At 41.1% G+C, this 24,173-nt stretch overlaps 1 protein-coding gene across 2 annotated transcripts in view; it reads left to right on the plus strand.

The window, feature by feature from the left end:
• Positions 1–11,061: 11,061 nt before the first annotated feature.
• LOC129830101 (plexin A3) overlaps positions 11,062–24,173 on the plus strand; it is a 119,680-nt gene continuing 106,568 nt past the window's right edge. The window contains exons 1-2 of one of the 2 annotated variants that reach the window (XM_055892330.1): positions 11,062–11,269; positions 17,626–18,895. In XM_055892330.1, coding sequence (XP_055748305.1) covers positions 17,711–18,895 — 1,185 coding nt within the window. In that variant the 5' untranslated portion in view covers positions 11,062–11,269; positions 17,626–17,710. The remainder of the gene's footprint in view (positions 11,270–17,625; positions 18,896–24,173) is intronic. The other variant, XM_055892331.1, reaches the window with a different exon arrangement.

A 24,173-nucleotide genomic window follows, 5' to 3' on the forward strand; every position in this document is an offset into this window, starting at 1 on the left:
ATGTTACCAGTGAGTAAAATGCAGATAAGGTGTAAAACTGCTCTCCTAAGACAAATGTTTCACGTTAATACGAAGCTAAGTTGAAATAGTCAACCATAGCCTGTGGCCATTGTGTAAACTACAGACACAGAGCGTATAGGGTGGGCACTTAGAAATTGATCCTGACTTGTATAGGCTTTTTTACGAGCGGAAAAGTATTGATTGGTCCATATCTTGCATCTGATCTCATTACCCATCTGTTTTCTTACTTCAATTACTATTCAATACATTCAGAGAAATCAATTTTACAGTAAGACCTTTCCTATCTTTTAGGTCAAATATCAATGAAAATAAATCCATATCCATATGAATAAAGAAAAATAACATGAATCCAATTGCACACAGTGTTGTTCGGTACGAAAATGAGTGTGAGGGAGAGGGAGGGTGGAGGGTGAAGATTACAAAATCAACTCTGGCCTTTGTGAATATGTGTGTTGGCATTGAATGAATGGGGGTTTTGGATGTATATTGCTCTGAGCTGCTGAGGGTTAGAGCCAGAAGGTAAGTAGAGGGATGAAGGGGTGAGAGGGAGTTGGGTTGGACCGCTGTCAAAGTGCTGTAAGACAGGAGGTAGAGAGGGGAAGAGGCTGGTTTCAATTAAATACCTGGCAGGACTGAACGCTCAGTAGTTTGACTCTGGTGAAAAGAGGCAAAAGTTCAATAGCTGTAATGAAATCCACATAATGACATTATGACACTTCCAGACCCACAGAAAGTCCACTGGATTACGCCATAGCTACAGAATGTGTAGCGAGTGACAGTGCACCTTTAAAGGTCCAATGCAGCCATTTTTATCTCAATATCAAATCATTTCTGAGTAACAATTAAGTACCTTACTGTAACTGATTTCAATTAAAATGATCCAAAAGAAACAAAAAAAGCTTCATAGCAAAGAGCAATTTCTCAAACAATAATTTTGCCAGGACTGTCTGGGATTGGTCTGAGTTGGCAGGGGAAAACTGAAAACTATGTGTTATTGGCAAAGAGGTGTGGAACTCATTTTCTTATTAGTCTATTAACTAGGCAGGCCAAAACTCAATCCCACCAATACAGGCTGACATTTCCGATACTATTTTCGAACACCGCTTACACTAAAAGGACATTATCATCATTTTCAAAATATTATTCCAACCTCATAGTGTGAAAATATATATAAAATACAGGAAAATCACATTATTGCCTGCACTGGGCCTTTAAGAATTGTCTCATACAGTGTCTGGGCAACATACAATGTTTTCCTGTCTTAGTGCCTTTGTCAGTTCCCCCTAGACTTCAAACTGTAATGTAAATGTCACCATCACTGGATATGTTTATTGATTAATACATTGATATGGGATTAAGCTACAGGCTAGAGGCGAGCATCAAGCTAACTGAATTCTCTCCAGTTCAGTTTGAGAATGCCTATGAGTTGGACTCTCTGGGGCAAAGAGCTGGAGTGTAGGAGGTTTGGGAGTGTACAATGATTACAGCAAAGGATGCTGGTAGTGCAGCAGGAACTATGGTTAAAATGTATTATACTCCCTCTGAAACTTATACATACTGTGTTCTTTCTCCCTCCCTTTCTCTGTCTCACTTTCTCTCTCACTTCCTCTCTAACTTTCTCGCTCGCTTTCTTTATCTCTCTATCTCACTCACTCACTCATTCTCTCCAATCACAAAGTACAGCTCTTTCTGAAATAGCAGAAGTGGGGGGATGGCACAGTGAGTGTGCTGCGTGGCAGTGGCTTTGCTGATGCAGCTCCAAGACTTGGGGTGTTGGCTCAAAGAGTGGAAAGGAGACCACAGGCATGCATGAATTGGAATTCAAGTGGAAAGGCCTGTGTATCAGTGAACAACAGCTGCTTACCAAATTGCCACTCAACCCATCACTGATACCAGTCATTACCTACTGTCCATCTACTGTGATGCCCTGAGCATAGACCATCTTTATTGATCATTATACATAAGTATGGCCATACATTTCATACTACTATTATCTCTATATTTTTCTCTCTAGCCTATTAGTATTACCACATACACTAGTATTCACAATATCACTGTATACTGTAAAATACTGCTGTATTTACTGTAGATTATTTTTGGCATCTCATGTTTTGAGTTTTACTCAATATATTGCCACAAGAAATTCCATGTCAATCGAGTAGAAAAATGCATGGAGAACTTTCCCAGATATCTATGCAGCGTTTAATGCAAACTGAAAAGTCATTTCCCCCCTGGAATATCCCACCGACTGGAATAATGTGAATACTGCTGTTGGGGCACAGCACAAAAAAGTGTTGCTTAGCAACTGTTTCAGCTCCATCTTGAAGTTTACTTATTTTTTTTGCAATAAGATAAAAACAACACAATGGAAATTGTACACTATTGTAAACTGTAGTGATATAATGCACTATGAGAAGCAGCTATATAGTGCTTTCCTGTCTTTTTACTGTGTATCGCCATACTTGATAAGTGTTCTCTTATGTCACATTTTAAGAGTTTGAGATCAGTTGTTTTCCATTACGAACCCAAGCAATCATACACATTTGAAAGAAAATTAGCACATAAACCGCTGCATGAAAGGCCTAAAAATACATCTTTACAATGAGACAGGACTACTGGCTTGATTTTAACGAGAACCTTCATGAGATACAGGCTCAAACAGTCAAATGTACCAGTTTTCCTTTCCACCTCACTGTGGTTAAGGGAAGGAGGGGGCTCTTTGTGGTCTGGATCCTCTAAACTACACACATGATTTCACAAACAGCTGCAGTGGCTTATAGGGGCCAGATGTGAGGCTCATGGGACTAAAGCTGCAGTGCTGTGGAAGAAGCAGCCTGGGGACAGGCCTAACTGCCCAGCAGTCAATAGAAAGGAGCATTGTCATGCATGCTGCAACCCTTTTTATGGTGACTTGAGCAAATTAACAGGGAGTAGGCATCAATTTACACGTACATTCCTCCTCCGTAGTAGTAACAATTTCTGTTTGCCAAGTCTCTCTCTCTCTCTCTGTGTAGTTAGGGTTAGGGTTAGGGGTTAGGGAAAATAAGATTTTGAATGGGAATACATTCTTTGGTCCCCACATGGATAGTAAAACCAACGGGTGTGTGTGGGTGTGTGTGTGTGTCATGAACATTTCAAACTGTTACAACCTGAAGGGGAGCGCTATTTTCAGTTTGATCCTTGGAAATGCAAATGGCCATTAACTTTTTTGGGGGTGTGAAAATAAGATTCTATGATAGGTGAACTCGCAACAGTAACTACAAGCATGGTTTTCTGGGAAATTAAGAAAGCTTCACATCTTGTGATTTTGGCTGAAGACAAATAGTTTTGAAATTGTGATTACTGCGAAAACAGGACAACAACTATTGGGGACAAGAGGGTGTGTTGTGTTAAAATGGAAATATATACAGTAGGTAGGCTTCTGTACCAGCAGAATATTCTAGTACAGCTGAGTGTTTGGCAAAGACTGACTGCAGCAGAGCTGGGGGTGACATGTTGAGTTGTTTTATTGATTTAATAATCCAAACATATATTCTCTCAGTGCAATAAAAATGTTGTTCTCTTACCCTGGAGACATTAGACAACTTGCTATGATTGAATAGAGCCCTATGTGTATCTGTCTACAAAAATAACTAATTTGTTTGATTGTTGCATTCCTGTAGCCACTGGGAGGCAGTGGTGGCTTCCAGGGGGTAGAGTGCAGTTCAAGGCAGGCTCTCAGGCTGACTACAGCACAGAGTAATGTTAAAGCATGTGGAATTAACTTTGGCCATTAGATGTTTCCAGCCTCTGAAATTGCCAACATCATTTCTTATTTCAAAGGCTGAGTTTAAAGTATTAATGGTTTCTTAAATAATTCATTCATATTGAGGTTAATGAAGTTTAACTGCAGAAATCATAGGTCCCTCAACATAACAATATATCTGTGTAACACTCAAGAAGTGTCTTTCTCTAATACACTCTGGCCCCGCTCCAGCCCCATGAGAAGACAGGACCCGTAAGGGACTACTGCTTCTGAACTGCACTAAGTCTGATAATAATGTATGCAATCTAATTAATAAGGATACTTCCAGGGAGAACCTGACATCATCATAAAGGACAGACTATTTTATTCTATCAAATGGTAAATGAATATTACAGAATTGGACTGAGATCATATACAGTACTAAAGAGACCATGTGCCATAGGCCTGTATGTAAAATGCCAATACCGTTCTGATTTCCATTTTGTATCTGGCATATTATCATTGTCCCATGATAACAGAGACCTGCTTTGTAGACTGATATCAGAATATTCTGTACATTTATCAATCGATGCTCATTGAATAAGAAAATAACTGTAATTAGATTGATAGAATTAGTTACTGTGTGTCCTCAGTGGGAGTCATCTGTTTGCAATGACATTTCCAGACATGGCAACCTTTCTGGAGGAATCCATTGAACTTTGCTATGACTGCTGAATAATAGTTTTCTTATATTTAGAAACTTCATTGATGCAGTGTATTTTTGTAGTTCCCAAGACAAAATAAATGTAAAAAAACACATCTGGGAAGAACACCCCACACCAAATATGATTGGAGGGTGGCTCCAGTAAAGATGCTGGGGTCCCTGTGATGAGGTTTGTGTTTTTCAAAGGAAACCACATGGACATTTCATCTGCTCTGGAGGTTCATGGTCCTGCATTTCCCCTGCTCACATCTCCCAGCATTCAGCAGGGCACCATCCTCCGAAAGCACAGTGTGGTCGAGGAACTGAGGAGGAAGGGCTGTCTTCCTCAAGTGGCTTCAATTAGAGACAGTCACAATTACAGAGGGAGGGAGTACACGTGGCCAAACCTGCCATGCTCAAACTCCAACTGGATTACAGGGACAGGGACAGGGAGGCTACCAATGCGAGCCAGGCAACTTGGTCATTCCTAACCCACCCAACCCAAACCAAGGGTTATTTTAGGAACTTTACGGTTTTTGTGTCTGGACTGGTCCAATTCCAATCCCATCAACTCAATGAGTGTGATTCAACCTAGAATACCATACTACCTAATGAAATGTTTTGCATTATATGGTTCCAGTTCCCAGGCCTCATGAAGGCCCACATACACTGAGTATACAAAGCATTAAGGATACCTGCTCTTTCCATGACATAGACTGACCAGGTGAATCCAGATGAAAGCTATGATCCTTTATTGATGTCACTTGTTAAATCCATTTCAATCAGTGTAGATGAAGGGGAGGAGACAGGTTAAAGAAGGAGACATGGATTGTGTATGTGTGCCATTCAGAGGGTGAATGGACAAGAAAAAACATTTCAGTGCCTTTGAACGGGGTATGTTAGTAGCTGACAAGCTCTCTGGTTTGTGTCAAGAACTGCAACGTTGCTGGGTTTTTCACGCTCAACAGTTTCCCATGTCTATCAATAATGGTTCACCACTCAAAGGACATCCAGCCAACTTGACACAACTGTGGGAAGCATTGGAGTCAACATGAACCAGCATCCATCCCTGTGGAACGCTTTCGACACATTGTAGAGTCCATGCCCTGATGAATTGAGACTGTTCTGAGGGCAAAAAGTGGGGGAGCAACTCAATATTAGGAAGGTGTTCCTAATGTTTGGTATACTCTGTACGTTGACAAATAGAAATGCATCCAATGCTATTAATTTAAACCACAACAAAGACAAGTAGTTTGTGGAGACACCTAATGTACTTTAGCTGAATTTGTGTTTAGTGCAGTGGGGGATTGCAGGTGTCATTTCTCCTAAACAGGCCACATGATTTGAATAAGCTTTGCTGCTGACTGGTGGTTGACATCAAACCTCATCACTGGTGAAGGACAGACGACATCATTGATAGGTTATGACTCCCATACATAAGGTGCATACTGCAGAATCAGAATAGCCTTGCATTAATTATTTCTTATATATTTACGCTGTTCAGGGAAAACGGTACTCTAAAAGAATTGTACAGTGCATTCGGAAAGTATTCAGACCGCTTGACTTTTTTCACATTTTACTACGTTACAGCCTTATTCTAAAATGGATTCAATTGTTTTTTCCCTCATCAATCTACACACAATAACCCATAATGACAAAGCAAAAACTTGTTGCACAATTATAAAAATCTAAAACTGAAATATGTAATTTACATAAGTATTCAGACCCTTTACTCAGTGCTTTGTTGAAGCACCTCTGGCAGCGATTACAACCTTAAGTCTTCTTGGGATTGACGCTACAAGCTTTGCACACCTGTATTTGGGGAGTTTCTCCCATTCTTCTCTGCATATCCTCTCAAGCTCTGTCAGGTTGGATGGGGAGCGTTGCAGTTCATTGCACAGACAGAAATAAGAATAGAAAAATATATGGACGAGCAATGTCAGAGCAGCATAGAATAAGATACAGTAGAATAGTATAGGATACAGTATATGCACACAGTTGAAGTCGGAAGTTTACTTACACTTAGGTTGGAGTCATTAAAATTCGTCTTTCAACCACTCCACAAATGTCTTGTTAACAAACTATAGTTTTGGCAAGTCGGTTAGGACATCTACTTTGTGCATGACACAAGAACGTTTTCCAACAATTGTTTACAGACAGATTATTTCACTTATAATTCACTGTATCACAATTCCAGTGGGTCAGAAGTTTACATACACTAAGTTGACTGTGCCTTTAAACAGCTTGGAAAATTACAGAAAATTATATCATGGCTTTAGAAGCTTCGGATCAAATCAAATCAAGTTTATTTTATATAGCCCTTCGTACATCAGCTAATATCTCGAAGTGCTGTACAGAAACCCAACCTAAAACCCCAAAAAGCAAGCAATGCAGGTGTAGAAGCACGGTGGCTAGGAAAAACTCCCTAGAAAGGCCAAAACCTAGGAAGAAACCTAGAGAGGAACCAGGCTATGAGGGGTGGCCAGTCCTCTTCTGGCTGTGCCGGGTGGAGATTATAACAGAACATGGCCAAGATGTTCAAAATGTTCATAAGTGACAAGTATGGTCAAATATTAATCAGGAATAAATGTCAGTTAGCTTTTCATAGCCGATCATTAAACGTTGAAAACAGCAGGTCTGGGACAGGTAGGGGTTCCATAACCGCAGGCAGAACAGTTGAAACTGGAATAGCAGCAAGGCCAGGTGGACTGGGGACAGCAAGGAGTCATCATGCCCGGTAGTCCTGATGTATGGTCCTAGGGCTCAGGTCCTCCGAGAGAGAGAAAGAAAGAGAGAAGGAGAAAATTAGAGAGAGCCAAGATTTTCAAAATGTTCATAAATGACAAGCATGGTCAAATAATAATCAGGAATAAATGTCAGTTGGCTTTTCATAGCCGATCATTAAGAGTTGAAAACAGCAGGTCTGGGACAGGTAGGGGTTCCATAACCGCAGGCAGAACAGTTGAAACTGGAATAGCAGCAAGGCCAGGTGGACTGGGGACAGCAAGGAGTCATCATGCCCGGTAGTCCTGACGTATGGTCCTAGGGCTCAGGTCCTCCGAGAGAGAGAAAGAAAGAGAGAAGAAGAGAATTAGAGAGAGCCAAGGTTTTCAAAATGTTCATAAATGACAAGCATGGTCAAATAATAATCAGGAATAAATGTCAGTTGGCTTTTCATAGCCGTTCATTAAGAGTTGAAAGCAGCAGGTCTGGGACAGGTAAGGGTTCCATAACCGCAGGCAGAACAGTTGCGGTTATGGAACTGATAGGCTAATTGACATCATTTGAGTCAATTGGAGGTGTACCTGTGGATGTTTTTCAATGCCAACCTTCAAACTCAGTGCCTCCTTGCTTGACATCATGGGAGAATCAAAAGAAATCAGTCAAGACCTCAGAAAAATTATTGTAGACCTCCACAAGTCTGGTTCATCCTTGGGAGCAATTTCCAAACGCCTGAAGGGACCACGTTCATCTGTACAAACAATAATACGCAAGTATAAACACCATGGGACCACGCAGCCGTCCTACCGCTCAGGAAAGAGACGCGTTCTGTCTCCTAGAGATGAACGTACTTTGAAAAGTGCAAATCAATCCCAGAACAACAGCAAAGGACCGTGTGAAGATGCTGGAAGAAACAGGTACAAAAGTATCTATATCCACAGTAAAACGAGTCCTATATCGACATAACCTGAAAGGCCGCTCAGCAAGGAAGAAGCCACTGCTCCAAAACCGCCATAAAAAAGCCAGGCTACGATTTGCAACTGCACATGAGCACAAAGATCGGACTTTTTGGAGAAATGTCCTCTGGTCTGATGAAACACAAATAGAACTGTTTGGCCATAATGACAATCATTATGTTTGGAGGAAAAAGGGGGATGCTTGCAAGCCGAAGAACACCATCCCAACCATGAAGCACGGGGGTGGCAGCATCATGTTGTGGGGGTGCTTTGCTGCAGGAGGGACTGGTGCACTTCACAAAATAGATGGCATCATGAGGAAAGAAAATTATGTGGATATATTGAAGCAACATCTCAAGACATCAGTCAGGAAGTTAAAGCTTGGTAGGAAATGGGTCTTCCAAATGGACAATGACCCCAAGCACACTTCCAAAGTTGTGGCAAAATGGCTTAAGGACAACATAGTCAAGGTATTGGAGTGGCCATCACAAAGCCCTGACCTCAATCCCATAAAAAAAATTGTGGGCAGAACTGAAAAAGCCTGTACGAGCAAGGACGCCTACAAACTTGATTCGGTTACACCAGCTCTGTCAGGAGTAATGGGCCAAAATTCACCCAACTTATTGTGGGAAGCTTGTGGAAGGCTTCCCGAAACGTTTGACCCAAGTTAAACAATTTAAAGGCAATGATAACAAATATTAATTGAGTGTATGTAAACTTCTGACCCACTGGGAATGTGGTGAAAGAAATAAAAGCTGAAATAAATCATTCTCTCTACTATTGTTCTGACATTTCACATTCTTAAAATAAAGTGGTGATCCTAACTGACCTAAAACAGGGCATTTTTACGAGGATTAAATGTCAGGAATTGTGAAAAACTGAGTTAAAATGTATTTGGCTAAGATGTATGTAAACATCCGACTTCAACTGTATGAGATGGGTAACGCAAGATATGTAGACATTATTCAAGTGACTAGTGTTCCATTTATTTTAGTTGCCAATGATTTCAAGTCTGTAGGTAGGCAGCAGCCTCCCTGTGCTAGTGATGGCTGTTTAACAGTCTGATGGCCTTGAGATAGAAGTTGTTTTTCACTCTCTTGGTCCCAGGTTTGATGCACATGTACTGACATCGCCTTCTGGATGGTAGCCGGGTGAACAGGCAGTGGCTCGGGTGGTTGTTGTCCTTGATGATCTTTTTGGCCTTCCTGTGACATCGGGTGCTGTAGGTGTCCTGGAGGGCAGATAATTTGCCCCCGGTGATGCGTTGGGCAGACCGCACCACCCTATGGAGAGCCCTGAGGTTGTGGGCGGTGCAGTTGCCGTACCAGGCAGTGATACATCCCGACAAGATGCTCTCAATTGTGCATCTGTAAAAGTTTGTGAGGGTCTTATGTGACAGGCCAAATCTATTCAGCCTTCTGAGGTTCAAGAGGCTCTGTTGCGCCTTCTTCACCACACTCCCTTCTTCACCACACTCACCACACTGCCATTTCAGTTTGTCCGTGATGTGTACGCCGAGGAACTTAAACCTTTCCACCTTCCCCACTGCTGTCCACTCGATGGGGATAGGGGGGTGCTCCCTCTGCTGTTTCCTGAAGTCCACGATCATCTCCTTTGTTTTGTTGACGTTGAGTGAGAGGTTATTTTCCTGAAACCACACTCCGAGAGCCTCGTCGTTGTTGGTAATCAAACCTACTACTGTTGTGTCGTCTGTAAACTTGATGATTGAGTTGGAGGCGTGCATGGCCACGCAATCATGGGTGAACATGGAGTACAGGAGGGGGCTGAGCACGCACCCTTGTGGGGCCCCAGTGTTGAGGATCAGCAAAGTGGAGATGTTGTTTCCTACCCTCACCACCTGGGGGGGCGGCCCGTCAGTAAGTCCAGGACCCAATTGCACAGGATAGGGTTGAGACCCAGGGCCTCAAGCTTAATGATGAGGTACTATGGTGTTTAATTCTGAGCTGTAGTCAATGAACATCATTCTTACATAGGTATTCCTCTTGTCCAGATGGGATAGGGCAGTGTGATGGCGATTGCATCGTCTGTGGACCTATTGGGGCGGTAAGCAAATTGAAGTGGGTCTAGGGTGACAAGTAAGGTAGAGGTGATATGACCTTGACTAGTCTAACAAAGCATCCATTGAAGGTTTTAGGTAAACTGTCTGGGAGGTATGAGTATTAGTAGATGAAAGTGCATAATTGGCATACATTAATGTCATAAATAGACAAGGTATTGAGTGTCTTAAACAAAGGTGCAGATGGAGCCAGGTAATTAGAGGAAATAACCATTGGGTTTATGAAATTGTATCCTACTTTTTTTCTTCTTCATCTGTAATTGAAACATTTAATATATCAGTTATAAATGTTTATAAACAACACATTGTCCAGTTCCAAGAGGTCTGTATAAAAATATTGATTGGTGACTCTGCAGAGTTAAAATGACTGATAATATGAGTTACATTTTGCTTTGGTTGAAGCACAGAAATTCCCTTGAAGTCATAACCTGGAGACAGTCACAGATCAGGTCTAACAATTATTTCCACGTGAGAGAGTTTAGACTAATTTATCTGCAACATTTGTATCATTCATTCATGTATCTCGTCGTCATATTGTAGCAAACATCTCCATCCGCCTTGGAAATCCATCCTTCTCCCTAACTTCTGGGACTGGGTTTGGTAGAAAAATACTAAATTATGGGCGAGCCTGTTCCAAATAGGGTACTAGGATAGATTTAAGCACATGCCAAATGTGATCATATATCATTCTAATAAATAGAGACCCAAAGTGAAGAAAAACTGTGTATTGTAATTAAATAGATGTAATAGTTCGTTCGTAACTCAGTGTAGCAATCGTATTTGTTCTTATTCTATGGTTTATTGAACAACAGTGAGTTTCAATCCCCGTGTTGAAAGTGGTACGTTCCATAAAGGGATTGCTTCCCAAACCTTTCTCCTCCTGAAGAAAGCAAGACTATTCCTAATGGTTAGAGACTGTCATGCAATTCAAGCAGTGAATTCCCTGCTGGTTTATTTCGAGGATTTTTGCACAGAATTAATTAACAAATAATTATAGGCCTATGTGATTACCGCGGGGTAAAGAACTGTACGTGGTTGTGGATGTAACTGTTGCACTTTAAATACAGGTAGGTCCACGAGCCCGTGTTTCATTGCCGATCTCATCTCACGATGCCGATGCTGGTGAGAAAGAATAACGTTAAAACGTTTGATTCCGAAGCATGTTTTTTTTAAAACCATGACGGGGCTTTATATGGCTTTTAGAACACCATGCAGTTTGTATCTTGAATGTGATTATAACATATTCATAAGCAATCGTCAGTTGGACTGCATGTTTTAGTTTTCTCATGCCTTTTGAAAGGATGCGTGCGGGCTTTGCCTGGGTGTGTAGCATAGTGTGTGATACAAGGAGACGCCGCCGTTCCATTCAGAACAAAGGGGGCGTTAAAAACATTATTTATCTGATTGAAAAACATCGATTTGCCATATATTTCATTGAAATTAACATGGGAACACCTTGGTCTTCATACATAGTTCATTTTCTTATTTACAAAACGACACATGAATTATTATCCAACATCTGCAAATATCTGATAACATCATGGGTAGGTTATTTTCCTAGAGAGTTGATTAAGCCAAAACACAGTAGACTATTATATAGGTTGAATGTCAACGTTAAGGTTTAATTTGGCAGATTAATGTTATTACATTGGGAATCTGCGCTTTTTATGTGACTACAATAGTCTTCCAAGCCGGACCTGCCAATTGGATTACCTGGCTGCTACACGAACAGGGTGTATTCGTCTCCGGGTTGTTTTCACACAGGTTACTATTGCCTGATACATCTGTAACAGCTCCTTTGAAATATTGTCACGTGACTTCGCATTTGTGATCAGAAAATGTGGACGCGAATTAGCAACACATTCCCTTCTGTGAATAACTATAATCTAATAGGCTACCCATTGCCTCAAATGTCCTTCTCAATTAGTAAGACAATGGATTTCTTCACAATGCAATTTCAAATCACGTAGCCTATTTCATCCCTGTGAAATATTGACGGTTTCACAAGGGAGGAAACTGCAGACGATACAATGTGTATTTTAACAATTAAAATTATAGCCACTGTTGACGAAAATTATGTTTAAACCATAGGTTATAGGGAGGTTGCAATTAATACAGGGCCAACACAAGGGCCGTCCTGTTCATGTGCCACAAAATATTTGCACAAACAAGCACTTGTCTGATGTCTGGTTGTCTTTTAATGTCAGCACAGCAGAATAATGCCAGTTTTTAGACTAATCCAGATATTATGAGATTATAAGGAAAGAAACTAATGGAGGGACCGGCCTTCACCCTTCTTTCACCCTCACTTTACCCTCCCTGTATGAATGAGTTTGAATGAAACTGTTAGTGCTTGAGCCTATTCCTCTAAACTACAGCTAACACTCATAAATGGTAAAATTGTTGGTGAAATAAAGGCTATGGAACACCTAATAAACTCATTTGCATACCTCAAAACCTATTGGCTCATCTATATCAGAGAGCAGATGTGGTCAGCCAGTTCAGACATGGGATCTTGAAATCACCAAAGCAAGATTCTATCCTGTATTTGTCATTGTATACAAGGGGCATTAGAGTTTCATGATATCATTGGCTAAGTAAGGTCCAGGCTTAGTTGGCAAGGAGAGTCACAGACATTGGTTATAGCTTCTGTCTGCAAGCCGTTTCTCAGTTTAATATCATCCTCTCCATGGTCTGCTCCTGCTCTGCCATGGAGGTAACACACTTAGCTTTTATCTTTAATAACGTCTTTTGTTTTTCTTTTTCCTGGGTAGGTAATTTCTTTCTCTCTCTTCCCAAAAGTAACAGCCAGGGAATGGCTTTAAATGAAACACCCTATGTGGTTACAAATGATAGGCAACAAGTAGAGCAGAAAAACATTGAGCAACCTCCAATAGATTGACCTAATAGTTACCCAATGTGTTAAAGCCACACTCACAATGTGGACACCATGTGCTGAGGCTCATGCTCACAGTAAGCTTTATCTTTGAAATTCTAATGGTTAAAGTAATGGTACCAATTTCTTAATTGTCTGACCAAAGACTAAAGGAAACATCCTAATGGGAACACACACTGGTATTCCATACCAATATCTGCCTATGCAGTGTATTAGCCATTCTTTACCCTTGTTGTTCCTTAGTTTAGTTTATGGTACTGTGTAATAAGTTGTGCAATAAGTTTGTTTCCTTTATGCAAGTGAGTGGTCTTTGGGGATTGGTTTGTGTTCATAATGAACAACATTGGGCCAGTGTCTCAGCCAGGATTCCTGTTCTCATTTCTGCTGTAATAGAGAGAAAATGGAGAGGGAACTACTGACCCTCCAGTCCTACAGGATGATAAACAGTACTAAAATAACAGAAAGAGGAAACAATCAGATGATTCTTTGACTTCCTTCGTTTGTCCCCTATGAGCTCCTTTATCCACTGATGTAATGGACTTAAACTCAACAAAACAAGAAACGTCCCTTTTTCAGGACCCTGTCTTTCAAAGATAATTGGTAAAAATCCAAATAACTTCACAGATCTTCATTGTAAAGGGTTTAAACACTGTTTCTCATGCTTGTTCAATGAACCATAAACAATTAATGAACATGCACCTGTGGAACGGTCGTTAAGACACTAACAGCTTACAGACGGTAGGCAATTAAGGTCACAGTTATGAATCTTAGGACACCAAAAGAAAGATGCCCAGGGTCCTTGCTCATCTGCGTGAACGTGCCTTAGGCATGCTGCAATGAGGCATGAGTACTGCAGATATGGCCAGGGCAATAAATTGCAATGTCCGTACTGTGAGACGCCTAAGACAGCGCTACAGGGAGACAGGACGGATAGCTGATCGTCCTCGCAGTGGCAGACCACGTGTAACAACACCTGCACAGGATCGGTACATCCGAACATCACATCTGCGGGACAGGTACAGGATGGCAACAACAACTGCCAGAGTTACACCAGGAATGCACAATCCCTCCATCAGTGCTCAGACTGTCCGCAATAGGCTGAGAGAGGCTGGACTGAGGGCTTGTAGGCCTGTTGTAAGGCAGGTCCTCACCAGACATCACCGGCAACAACGTCGCCTATGGGCACAAACCCACCGTCGCTGGACCAGACAGGGCTGGCAAAAAGTGCTTTTCACTGACAAGTCGCGGTTTTGTCTCACCAGGGGTGATAGTCGGATTCGCGTTTATCGTCGAAGGAATTAGCGTTACACCGAGGCCTGTACTCTGGAGCGGGATCGATTTGGAGGTGGAGGGTCCGTCACGGTCTGGGGCGGTGTGTCATAGCATCATCGGACTGAGCTTGTTGTCATCGCAGGCAATCTCAAAATAAATGTATGCTGTATTCGTCCCAATACATATAAATTTTTATGGCAAAAATATGACTTGATTATAAAAGGAAAGATCTTGGTGGTCCTACTCAATCTGACATTTAAATCCTTTAGCAGACGCACTTATCCAGAGCAATTAGGGTTAAGCGCCTTGCTCAAGGGCATATTGACAGATTTGTAACCTAGTCGGTTTGGGGATTGGAAACAGCGACCTTTCGGTTACTGACCCAACACTCTTAACCATGAGGCTACCTGCCACCCTGCAGTAGTTTACTGTACGAAGTAAGAGGCCAACGGACCCATATGTGAACTTTTAAAAGTTGAGCAGGGGTGAGTGCTTTTGAAATGAACCTCTCAAATAGATTCTTGGTATTGGTCATCTGTAGCCATGAGTGTACAGCATCTTTAATTTAGCAAAGAGAGCAATTCTTTTTTTTATCAAGCTCTGTTGACCCTCATTAGAGAAGTACGAGTGAAAAGAGAGTGGTGTTTTCAGAGTCCTTGATTAAGTGAAATTGTGTTTGCACTGATTGCTTCTTTGAGTTCACGTTTCACAGACACTCGACAGACTCTTTCCATTCCTAACCATTCATCTAAAAACATGGCCCCCTCCCATCTCCTCCTCTAAAGGATATTGAGTTTGATGGCAGGCAGGCAGCAGCAGCCAGTCAGTATTTAAGGATGATTCTGATGTTCTCATCCCCTCCATCCTTCATCTTATCCAACTACACGAGTAGATAGACGTCCAGGTAAATAATGGTATAATGGAGAAAGAGTGGAGTTGGGCTGTCTGAGCCTTGGAATTGCACTTCACATAACCTGAACTTGCTTGTTAATTTTTATTACGAATCAGAATAGTGCAATATTGGGTGCAATCTGTTCTTATAATGTCTTAGACCTGAACAAAGCCATTGGTAGGTATTGAGTAATAGCCTAGTGAATCTATAGGTTATTACATATCGCATCACAAACCCATAGGATATGTTCCACACTAGTAAGTCTTCAACTAAACCTAATCACTGTCAAATGAGCTTACTCTCGGATGGTTAATAGTTACACACACACACACACACACACACACACACTCTATCTCTTTCTCTCTCTGTATTTCTCTCTCTCTCTCTCTGGTCTTATTTCCCGCTGAGGTTTCATATGTTCTTTACAGTTGTTATTTAAGTCAATCATTGGAGTCTGCTTTTCAATTCAGCCGTAGCACCATCCCTGCTTTAGAATTCTGAGATTCCAGGTCCTGATTTTCTGCTAGGGCATTCAGCTTTAAATGGCACCTGTGTTCCTCTCTCTTCTGTGGTAATGAAATCATTGTGACTGCTGCTCAATAGTATTCCACAAGTCAGAAAATGTACTACAATACGGCATTGTATTACAATGGACAATGATTGGGAGTTTTGCGCTGAATTTAAAGGCAGCAAGTGGCCTCACCTATTCTGTTTCAGAACTTCGTGAGTGCTTTGTTGAGTCACAGACGTGTAAGGGAAGGGTGCATGCGCTATCTTCAGAATTTCTCTTTTGCAGTACATTTTTCCTATCTGTCCATGAGCATTTTTGCAGCGGATAGATATTTTGTATTCATTGAAACATTCTACCATTTGTTATGAAACTTAAAACACTCGGGGGCAGATTTTTCAAATAGTGCCTGCTAATGAGAAAGTGTTGCACTGATCTTTGCAGGGGGAATGATTCTATCCATTCTCTGTATTCATGAAGCATCGTCATTGTCATCAGTGGTATGGGTGGATGAAAGAGGAAAAAAACATGGGAAAATCTCACTTTTCACACGAGACTATCACTAGGAGAGGTCTTGCAATGCCATTCTTATCCATGCGTATCCATTTAGACCTGTGAGCACAAATAAATCATTTCTCACAATGAAGGTAATCAGTTTTGATAGAAGTGCTATTTTGGCGTGCATCTATTTGCGAAACAAAGGATTTGATATCCCCAACTGTTGTTGAATGTGGCATAAAATGCATTAAAGGAGAGTAGTTAATGCTAGTAAGACACAATTATTTTCTGGAAAAACACTATTACATGGATGATTGGATTTGTGATGAGTTCCTGTTTTTTCATGCCCTCTCTGTAACTACTTCATGATGACTCATAATCAGTGAGGTCAGAGACACGTCTTCAAAGATGTTTACACTCACAGCAGCCTAACAAAGCTACTGTTGTGAGTTAACGTCAATATCAAAACTCACCAAACACTGTGGACACACTAAATGAGCTGACGACAGAGTATCTTGCGCACCTCACCCAGAGAACAAAGTAGCGGTTAGAAGGAGCTAGAGGTGCTGTCTGTGTGCTGCTAATACCTGAAACCCCAAACTGCTGAAATGTGTCAGATGGCTAAAGGCCCATTCTTCCTGTGTTCCTACTTCCTATCTCAGTCCTACCCCAGGCTGTTGAGCCTCCTGCATACCGGCAGCTCTGATCAATGGGGGGGGGGGGGGGGGGGGGGGGCTGAGCAGTGGAGTGATGTTTGAACCATTGAGCACAAGAGCTTAATCCTGTGGTCGGCTTCTAATATATCGCAGCACAGACATCTTTGTGTAATTTACCCCTGTACATTTGTGTATCTTCTGTTGTCGTCACGTTCTCTTTTCTTAGTAGCGATACTTTCTAATTAACAAATGTGCTCTGGATTAGTGTTGGTGATGGCTGTAAAAGTTTATTAGCAATCCATTGAGTGAAGGGAGCGGGAGTGACAATCCCTGGCACCAGCAGAAGCCCTACGATCAATACACTCCCCTAAACCTCCCTCACACACACAACTGTCTCAGTGGCTGACTCGCACATTTAGTCATTAATACCTCAAAATGGACTACAGTGAGGAGTTCACCAACTCCTTGAATGTGCTTTTTCTCCCGCTAATTAATTTTTGGAGTGCATGAAGCCCATTAAACTTTGAAGAGCAGACGCTATTTACTTGTGCATACAATCCATTGCCTGTTGTATGTGCTTGTTTTTTTTATTGTTCAGGCCTCATTTGTAAAAGTAACTTTTGTCTCAATATGACTTCCCTGTTGAAATAAAGGTAAATAAATACTATCCTATCCTAACCAACATCTCTTTTTCGTTTCAGACATGAACCACTGAAGCTGAGACGGACAAGGACTGCAATAAGCTCACGTGACGAGCTCTATTCCCACCACCAAAAGATCTCAATCATGACACCCAAATGGCTGGTGATATTTTTCCTTTTTCTACAATCTGGGACCGAAAATGCATTCCCTATGGCCCCGACCAAGCTTCCCCCTGAGACAGGCACCTACAGGGTCACAGACACAAGCCTCACTCATCTCACAGTGCACAGCCGGACGGGAGAGGTCTATGTGGGAGCAGTAAACCGGGTCTATAAGCTGTCTGCCAACCTAACAGAGCTGCGTTCACACATGACTGGCCCCGTGGATGACAATGCCAAATGTTACCCCCCTCCCAGCGTCCGAGCTTGTGCACATAAACTGGAGTCCTCTGACAACGTCAACAAGTTGCTGCTGGTTGATTACGCTGGCAACCGCCTGGTAGCATGTGGAAGCATCTGGCAGGGTGTGTGTCAGTTCCTGCGGCTGGAGGACCTCTTCAAGCTGGGAGAGCCCCACCACCGCAAGGAGCATTACCTCTCTGGAGCCAGGGAGGCCGACGGCATGGCAGGAGTGGTGGTTGACAGAACAGAAGGGAAGTGGAAGAATGAGAAGAAGGGGGGCAGCCGGCTGTTTATCGGGGCAGCCATCGATGGCAAGTCAGAGTATTTCCCTACCCTGTCCAGCCGTAAACTAGTCGCTGATGAAGAGAGTGTTAACATGTTCAGTCTGGTCTACCAGGACGAGTTTGTGTCCTCACAAATCAAGATACCCTCCGACACTCTGTCCCTCTACCCGGCGTTTGACATTTACTACGTGTATGGATTCTCCAGCCGTACCTACATCTATTTCCTGACGTTGCAGCTGGACACACAGCTCACCCAGATGGATGCCACCGGTGAAAAGTTCTTCACCTCCAAGATAGTGCGGATGTGTTCCAACGACACCGAGTTCTATTCTTACGTGGAGTTCCCCCTGGGTTGCACCAAGGATGGGGTGGAGTACCGGCTGGTCCAGTCTGCCTACAAGCACCGTCCAGGTCGAATGCTGGCCCAGGCCTTGGGGCTGTCTGAGGACGAGGATGTGCTGTTTGTGGTGTTCTCCCAGGGCCAGAAGAACCGGGCCAACCCGCCTCGGGAAACAGTCCTGTGTCTCTTTACCCTGCATCAGATCAACCTGGCCATGAGGGAGAGGATCAAGTCGTGCTACCGTGGGGAAGGCAAGCTGTCCCTGCCCTGGCTGCTCAACAAGGAGCTACCCTGCATCAACACGGTGAGTCATCACCATTTCTTTTTAGTAATTCCACTTCAAATGAAGTACTTCTATCCAGCCTCAGGCCCCTGCCCCGAAGGCAATATTCTGCTGGGTTTACTTGCATATTTCATCCATACCTCATTAACTTAAATAACCCAAATGCCCTATGAATATATTGAAACATTTAAAGCCAGGCACCAGAGATTTTTGCATTTACTTATACATTTTGAGATTTTTGGTTGTTTTGGTACTTTAATATGAGTACTTTCAAAAAGTAAATGTAAAAATGTCAATAACTTAATGTAAATGTATATTTTATTTAGTTGATCATACTACCGACATTAACATTTCATTCATTTTAAGCACTTTTAAATGGACATACATCCATCATTTCAAGAGCTCTCTACATTGAATCACATATAATTGTAAAGCCCATTTAATAGAAAATGTTAGAAACTGGAGTATATACTAACTTACTTTTAAGAGATAGTGATTGGGTCAAAATAGGCGTTTGGCGATTGGTAGGCTAAATTTAGTGTACTTGCCTTTAACTGCCATTTCCCAAAAGTCAGACTCTTCCCACACGCCAACAGATTTTTCTCAGCTTCAGAAGCATCTACATTCACCGAAGTTTGTGCGGTTATCCTTACATATATTCTCCAGTCTTACTCAGATGGAATTGATAACATTATCTTGAAACAATTTGCCAAAAATGCATTTTACATACGTCTTAAGTATTTTACAGCTAGAAAGATAAAAAAAGTATATATCAATAATTTGGGCTAAGTAAGTCCTGTCCTGGAGATGTCTTAACCAAAATATTACGGCTGTCTTTATCCTGTGTCCCCAAAAATGTATTTGTGTTATATGCAAATATGCTCAAATGTGATGAGATATCACAGAATTGTAATCAGGGGTTGAAACCAAAAAAAAATCCAATCATTTCATTCTGAACAGAACTATCTTTTCTTTTTTTTTCCCTTTCCAATGTTCTGACCAGCAAAATAAAGTTTGGAACTGGTTTCGAACCAAAAAAAGTCACGGTTTGTATCGTTCCTTTCTTTTCCTTTTTAAACCTCTGAAATATATATATATATTTTTTACATTTAGCTCGACATTCAATTATTTCTAGGGATGCACGATATATCGGTGAACATATCGGAATCGACCGATATTAGCTAAAAATGCCAACATCTAGTCTAGTTTAACGGCAATGTGAAAAAAAGATGTCAAAGCATACCTATATAACGTACATGTACAATGTACATGACTTAATGACGCCACTTAAAATTTTGCGCTACACGTGCAACACAGCATTCCTAAGCTAGCCCACAGTGGCTCGAGCAGTCAACAAGTCGAGCAGTCATTTGAAAGAGTAAGAAAATTTCAGCGAGACAGCTCGAAGGCGAAATCCATTGACGCTAAGATAATGTAATTCATTGCCCTTGACAATCAACCGTTCTCTGTCGTGGGTGATGTTGGCTTTCGCGACTGGTCGAGCACTGGTATACACTAACGTTACCAAGTGCGCTATTGTTCAGATGTTGCCCTACCGGAGTTACACAGGAGTGGCGTTGTTACGGTTTTCTTCCTGGGATGAAGGAGAGGACCAAATGCAGCGCGGCTAGTGTTCAACATAATTTAATAAAGAATATGAGAACACTACAAACAACAAAACAATAAATGTGAAAACCGAAAACAGTCCTATCTGGTGCAGAACACAAAGACAGAAGACAACCACCCACAATCCCCAACACAAAACAAGCCATCTATATATGATTCTCAATCAGGGACAACGATTGACAGCTGCCTCTGATTGAGAACCATATTAGGCTGAACACAGAAACCGACAAACTAGACACACAACATAGAATGCCCACCCAGCTCACATCCTGACCAACACTAAACAAGCAAAACACACAAGAACTATGGTCAGGACGTGACAGGCGTCACTGCTATTAGCTTCACGACATACTATGGAGCGCCGTTTGGGTCTTTGCGTGTCAAAAAAGATACACATCAAATAACACTATTTGACAATAACACTATTTGACGAGTTAAATAAGCTCTTACTTTGACACGTCAAATAACACAGTTCTATTATAGAATGTTGTGTGTTCTGAATTTGCAAGTGCAAGCCAAGCGCCACCACTACTATCAGTAGCATTGTCAAAGCTGTACAAAAAAGTCTGCAAACAAGCAAACACCGGCCACGAACGATATGTTTACAATGCCACGTTGGTAATAAAGCATTATTTGTTCGACCGCAACGTCTGGGGTAGCTAGCTAGCTTTAGCTTGGTACCTAGATAGCACCAATACAACCAGCCTGAAAACAATGACCAATAGAAACTACAGTCATTTTCACTATTCTTGGCAATGATTTAGGAATCCTTGTGAGTAAGTATTAGCTAGGTAGCCACTTGTTGTTTGCCTATTGAAATTGAACTTCAGTTCATGAAAATAAATAGCTAGCCAGCTACTTAACCCTGTTGCCCACAGCTAACCTAATAAGCAGCTAGCTAGCTTCATCTTGCTAGTGAAGCTCGACCTGACTGGGTTATGTGTTGTGAAGCTAGCCACAATAAGGATTAGTCACAATAGTGGAATTTGCTGTTTGCTTTCAAAATAAAAGTACCTCTTTGACAGTGATGCAGATGGTTACAATTGGTGGAACCATACCATATTTAGACTAGATAATATTAAACAAGGTTCGAATGTGAAGCAATGAAATAGGGTATCAGTCTACTCGGTGACGCCTACAGAACACAATTGTGAAGAGTTTTACGCAAATATTAGCGTTGTATCTCTTATCGCGGGACTGTGACTGTGAAATCACCTCCCCATTCAGCCTATTGTGTGTATTGACATTCATATTGCACTGTATAGCTTTACCTAAGGATTGTGGATCAATGAAATGGGGTAACAGTCTACTCAATACCCAATATATTTTTTCCCAGCGTCCTCCTCAGAGTTATCAGACTCCAAAACATCCACACAGTGTTGTTTTTCCTTGGGAATAGTGTTGAATACACATAGGTTGACAATAAATGTGGCTCAATTCACAGTTGTTTCAGAGTCCCGCAATAAGAGCTACGATGCAAATTTTCTATGGGTGTCACTGAGTAGACTGATAACCCATGTCATTGATCCACAATCCATAGGTAAGGCTGTACAGTGAAATAAGTATGCCCCCAATGCAACTCTAAAGTATAATACATCCAGTGTGATTTCAACAGATTTTTGTCAAATTAACAAATAACTGTCTTTTGTTGATTTTATATAATAACATTCCAACCTCGTTTATCATGATCTATTAAATTATGGCATAATTATTCTATTTGTATTCATTTGCATCACTGTCAATGACATACTTTTATTCTGAAGGCTAACCGCAAAGTCCACTATTGTGGCTAATCCTCATTGTGGCTAGCTTCACATAGATGGGTCCGACCACCATGAATCAAATAAGAACTGTCTTATAAATGAGGGTTATTTTAGATGATGACACCTAGCTATATAGTTAGCTAGCTAACTATAGATACTGAAACAGATTATGTTGTTTTGTTATGTTTTGGGGGAAGAACATTGTTTGCATCCATGAGCTAGCTAGCTTTTTTTTATGACCAGCATTGTAGGTGCGTGAGACAACTTTACCAGCATCATAGCATACGTATCGACGAATCGTTGTGACATGAAATACGAGTGATAGTGTAATCAATGTGTAATAACTACGTAAAAAATGTATGAACGCGTTAAATTATTATGTGACGTGCAGTCATATTCAGGTCCTGATTGATTAACAAGCTTATTTGACAGGTCAAATAGTGTTATTTGACGTGTATCTTTTTTGACACGCAAAGACCCAAATGGCGTTGCATAGAAATCCTGGTTGAGAATGAAACAACAACAAATGAACAGCGAAACAGCACAGCAAGTAAATTAATTAAATAGGTTTTGCTTATGTTTTACTGGTAATGGGGACATACGTAAATGCCAACAAAATAACTTTTTGGTCAGTGTGGTGTGTGTGTTTGTGTAACCTTTATTTTAATTTAATTTTAATTTAACCTTTATTTAACCAGGAAGGGCTCATTGAGATTTAAAATCTATTTTTCAAGAGCGTCCTGGCCAAGATAGGCAGCACCAAGTCATTACAAAAATTACAGACAAACAACATGAAAAACTACAAGTAATCTAGTAAAAACCATAGAATTCACAAGAGTATAACAAAAATAAAAAACAGCAAATTAAAAACATTGACATGTCAGGGTATCAGTCTCAAGATCATTCATCAGTGATTTAAAAATACCAATCGGGACAAGTTCTTCCAGTTTAAAAGTATTTTGTAAGGCGTTCCAAGACGATGGGGCAGAGTACATAAAAGCCCTTTTACCAAATTCAGTTCGGACATTTGGAATAGTTAGCAGGATGAAGTCCAGCGAACGAAGAGAGTACCCACCACATTTCTGAACAATAAAAATGCGCAAATTAAAAGGTAGTAAACACAAAATGGCTTTATAAATTAAAGTATACCAGTGACTGAGCCTACGAGTGACTAGAGAAAGCCAGCCAACCCTTGTATACAAAGTGCAGTGGTGCGTAAGGGTTTTGCAGTTTAAAATATATCTCAAAGTGCCATGGTAAAGGGTGTCAATTGATCTCAAACACTGAGTGGAAGCATTCATATATCAAATATCCCCATAGTCTAGTAAAGGCATACATGTAGCTGATACTAGCCTCCTTCTGGCTTCAAAAGAAAAACAGGCCTTATTCCTAAAATAAAATCCTAATTTCAGTTTAAATATTTTGTAAGTTGTTGAATATGCAATTTAAAAGAGAGGCTGTCACCAATTAAAATTCCAAGATATTTATATGAGGTTACAACCTCAATCTCCTTGCCCTGACAGGTAGTAATAGGTGAAAGGTTCAGAGGTCTATTTCTTGCTTTAGAAAACACCATTAATTTAGTTTTGTCAGTATTGAGGATAAGTTTTAATTGACACAAGGTATGTTGAACAGTATAAAAAGCAGTTTGCAAGTTCTGGAAAGCTTTTGTAAGAGACGAGGCACAACAGTAAATAACAGTATCATCAGCATAAAAATTAAGTTGTGCATTTTGGACATTTTTGTCTAAATCATTTATATAAATAGTGAATAATATTTAACTAGGCAAGTCAGTTAAGAACAAATTCTTATTTTCAATGACGGCCTAGGAACAGTGGGTTAACTGCCTTGTTCAGGGGCAGAATGACAGATTTTTACCTTGTCAGCTCGGGGATTCAATCTTGCAACCT

Source organism: Salvelinus fontinalis, chromosome 31 (assembly GCF_029448725.1).
Source record: "Salvelinus fontinalis isolate EN_2023a chromosome 31, ASM2944872v1, whole genome shotgun sequence".
NCBI lineage: Eukaryota > Metazoa > Chordata > Actinopteri > Salmoniformes > Salmonidae > Salvelinus > Salvelinus fontinalis.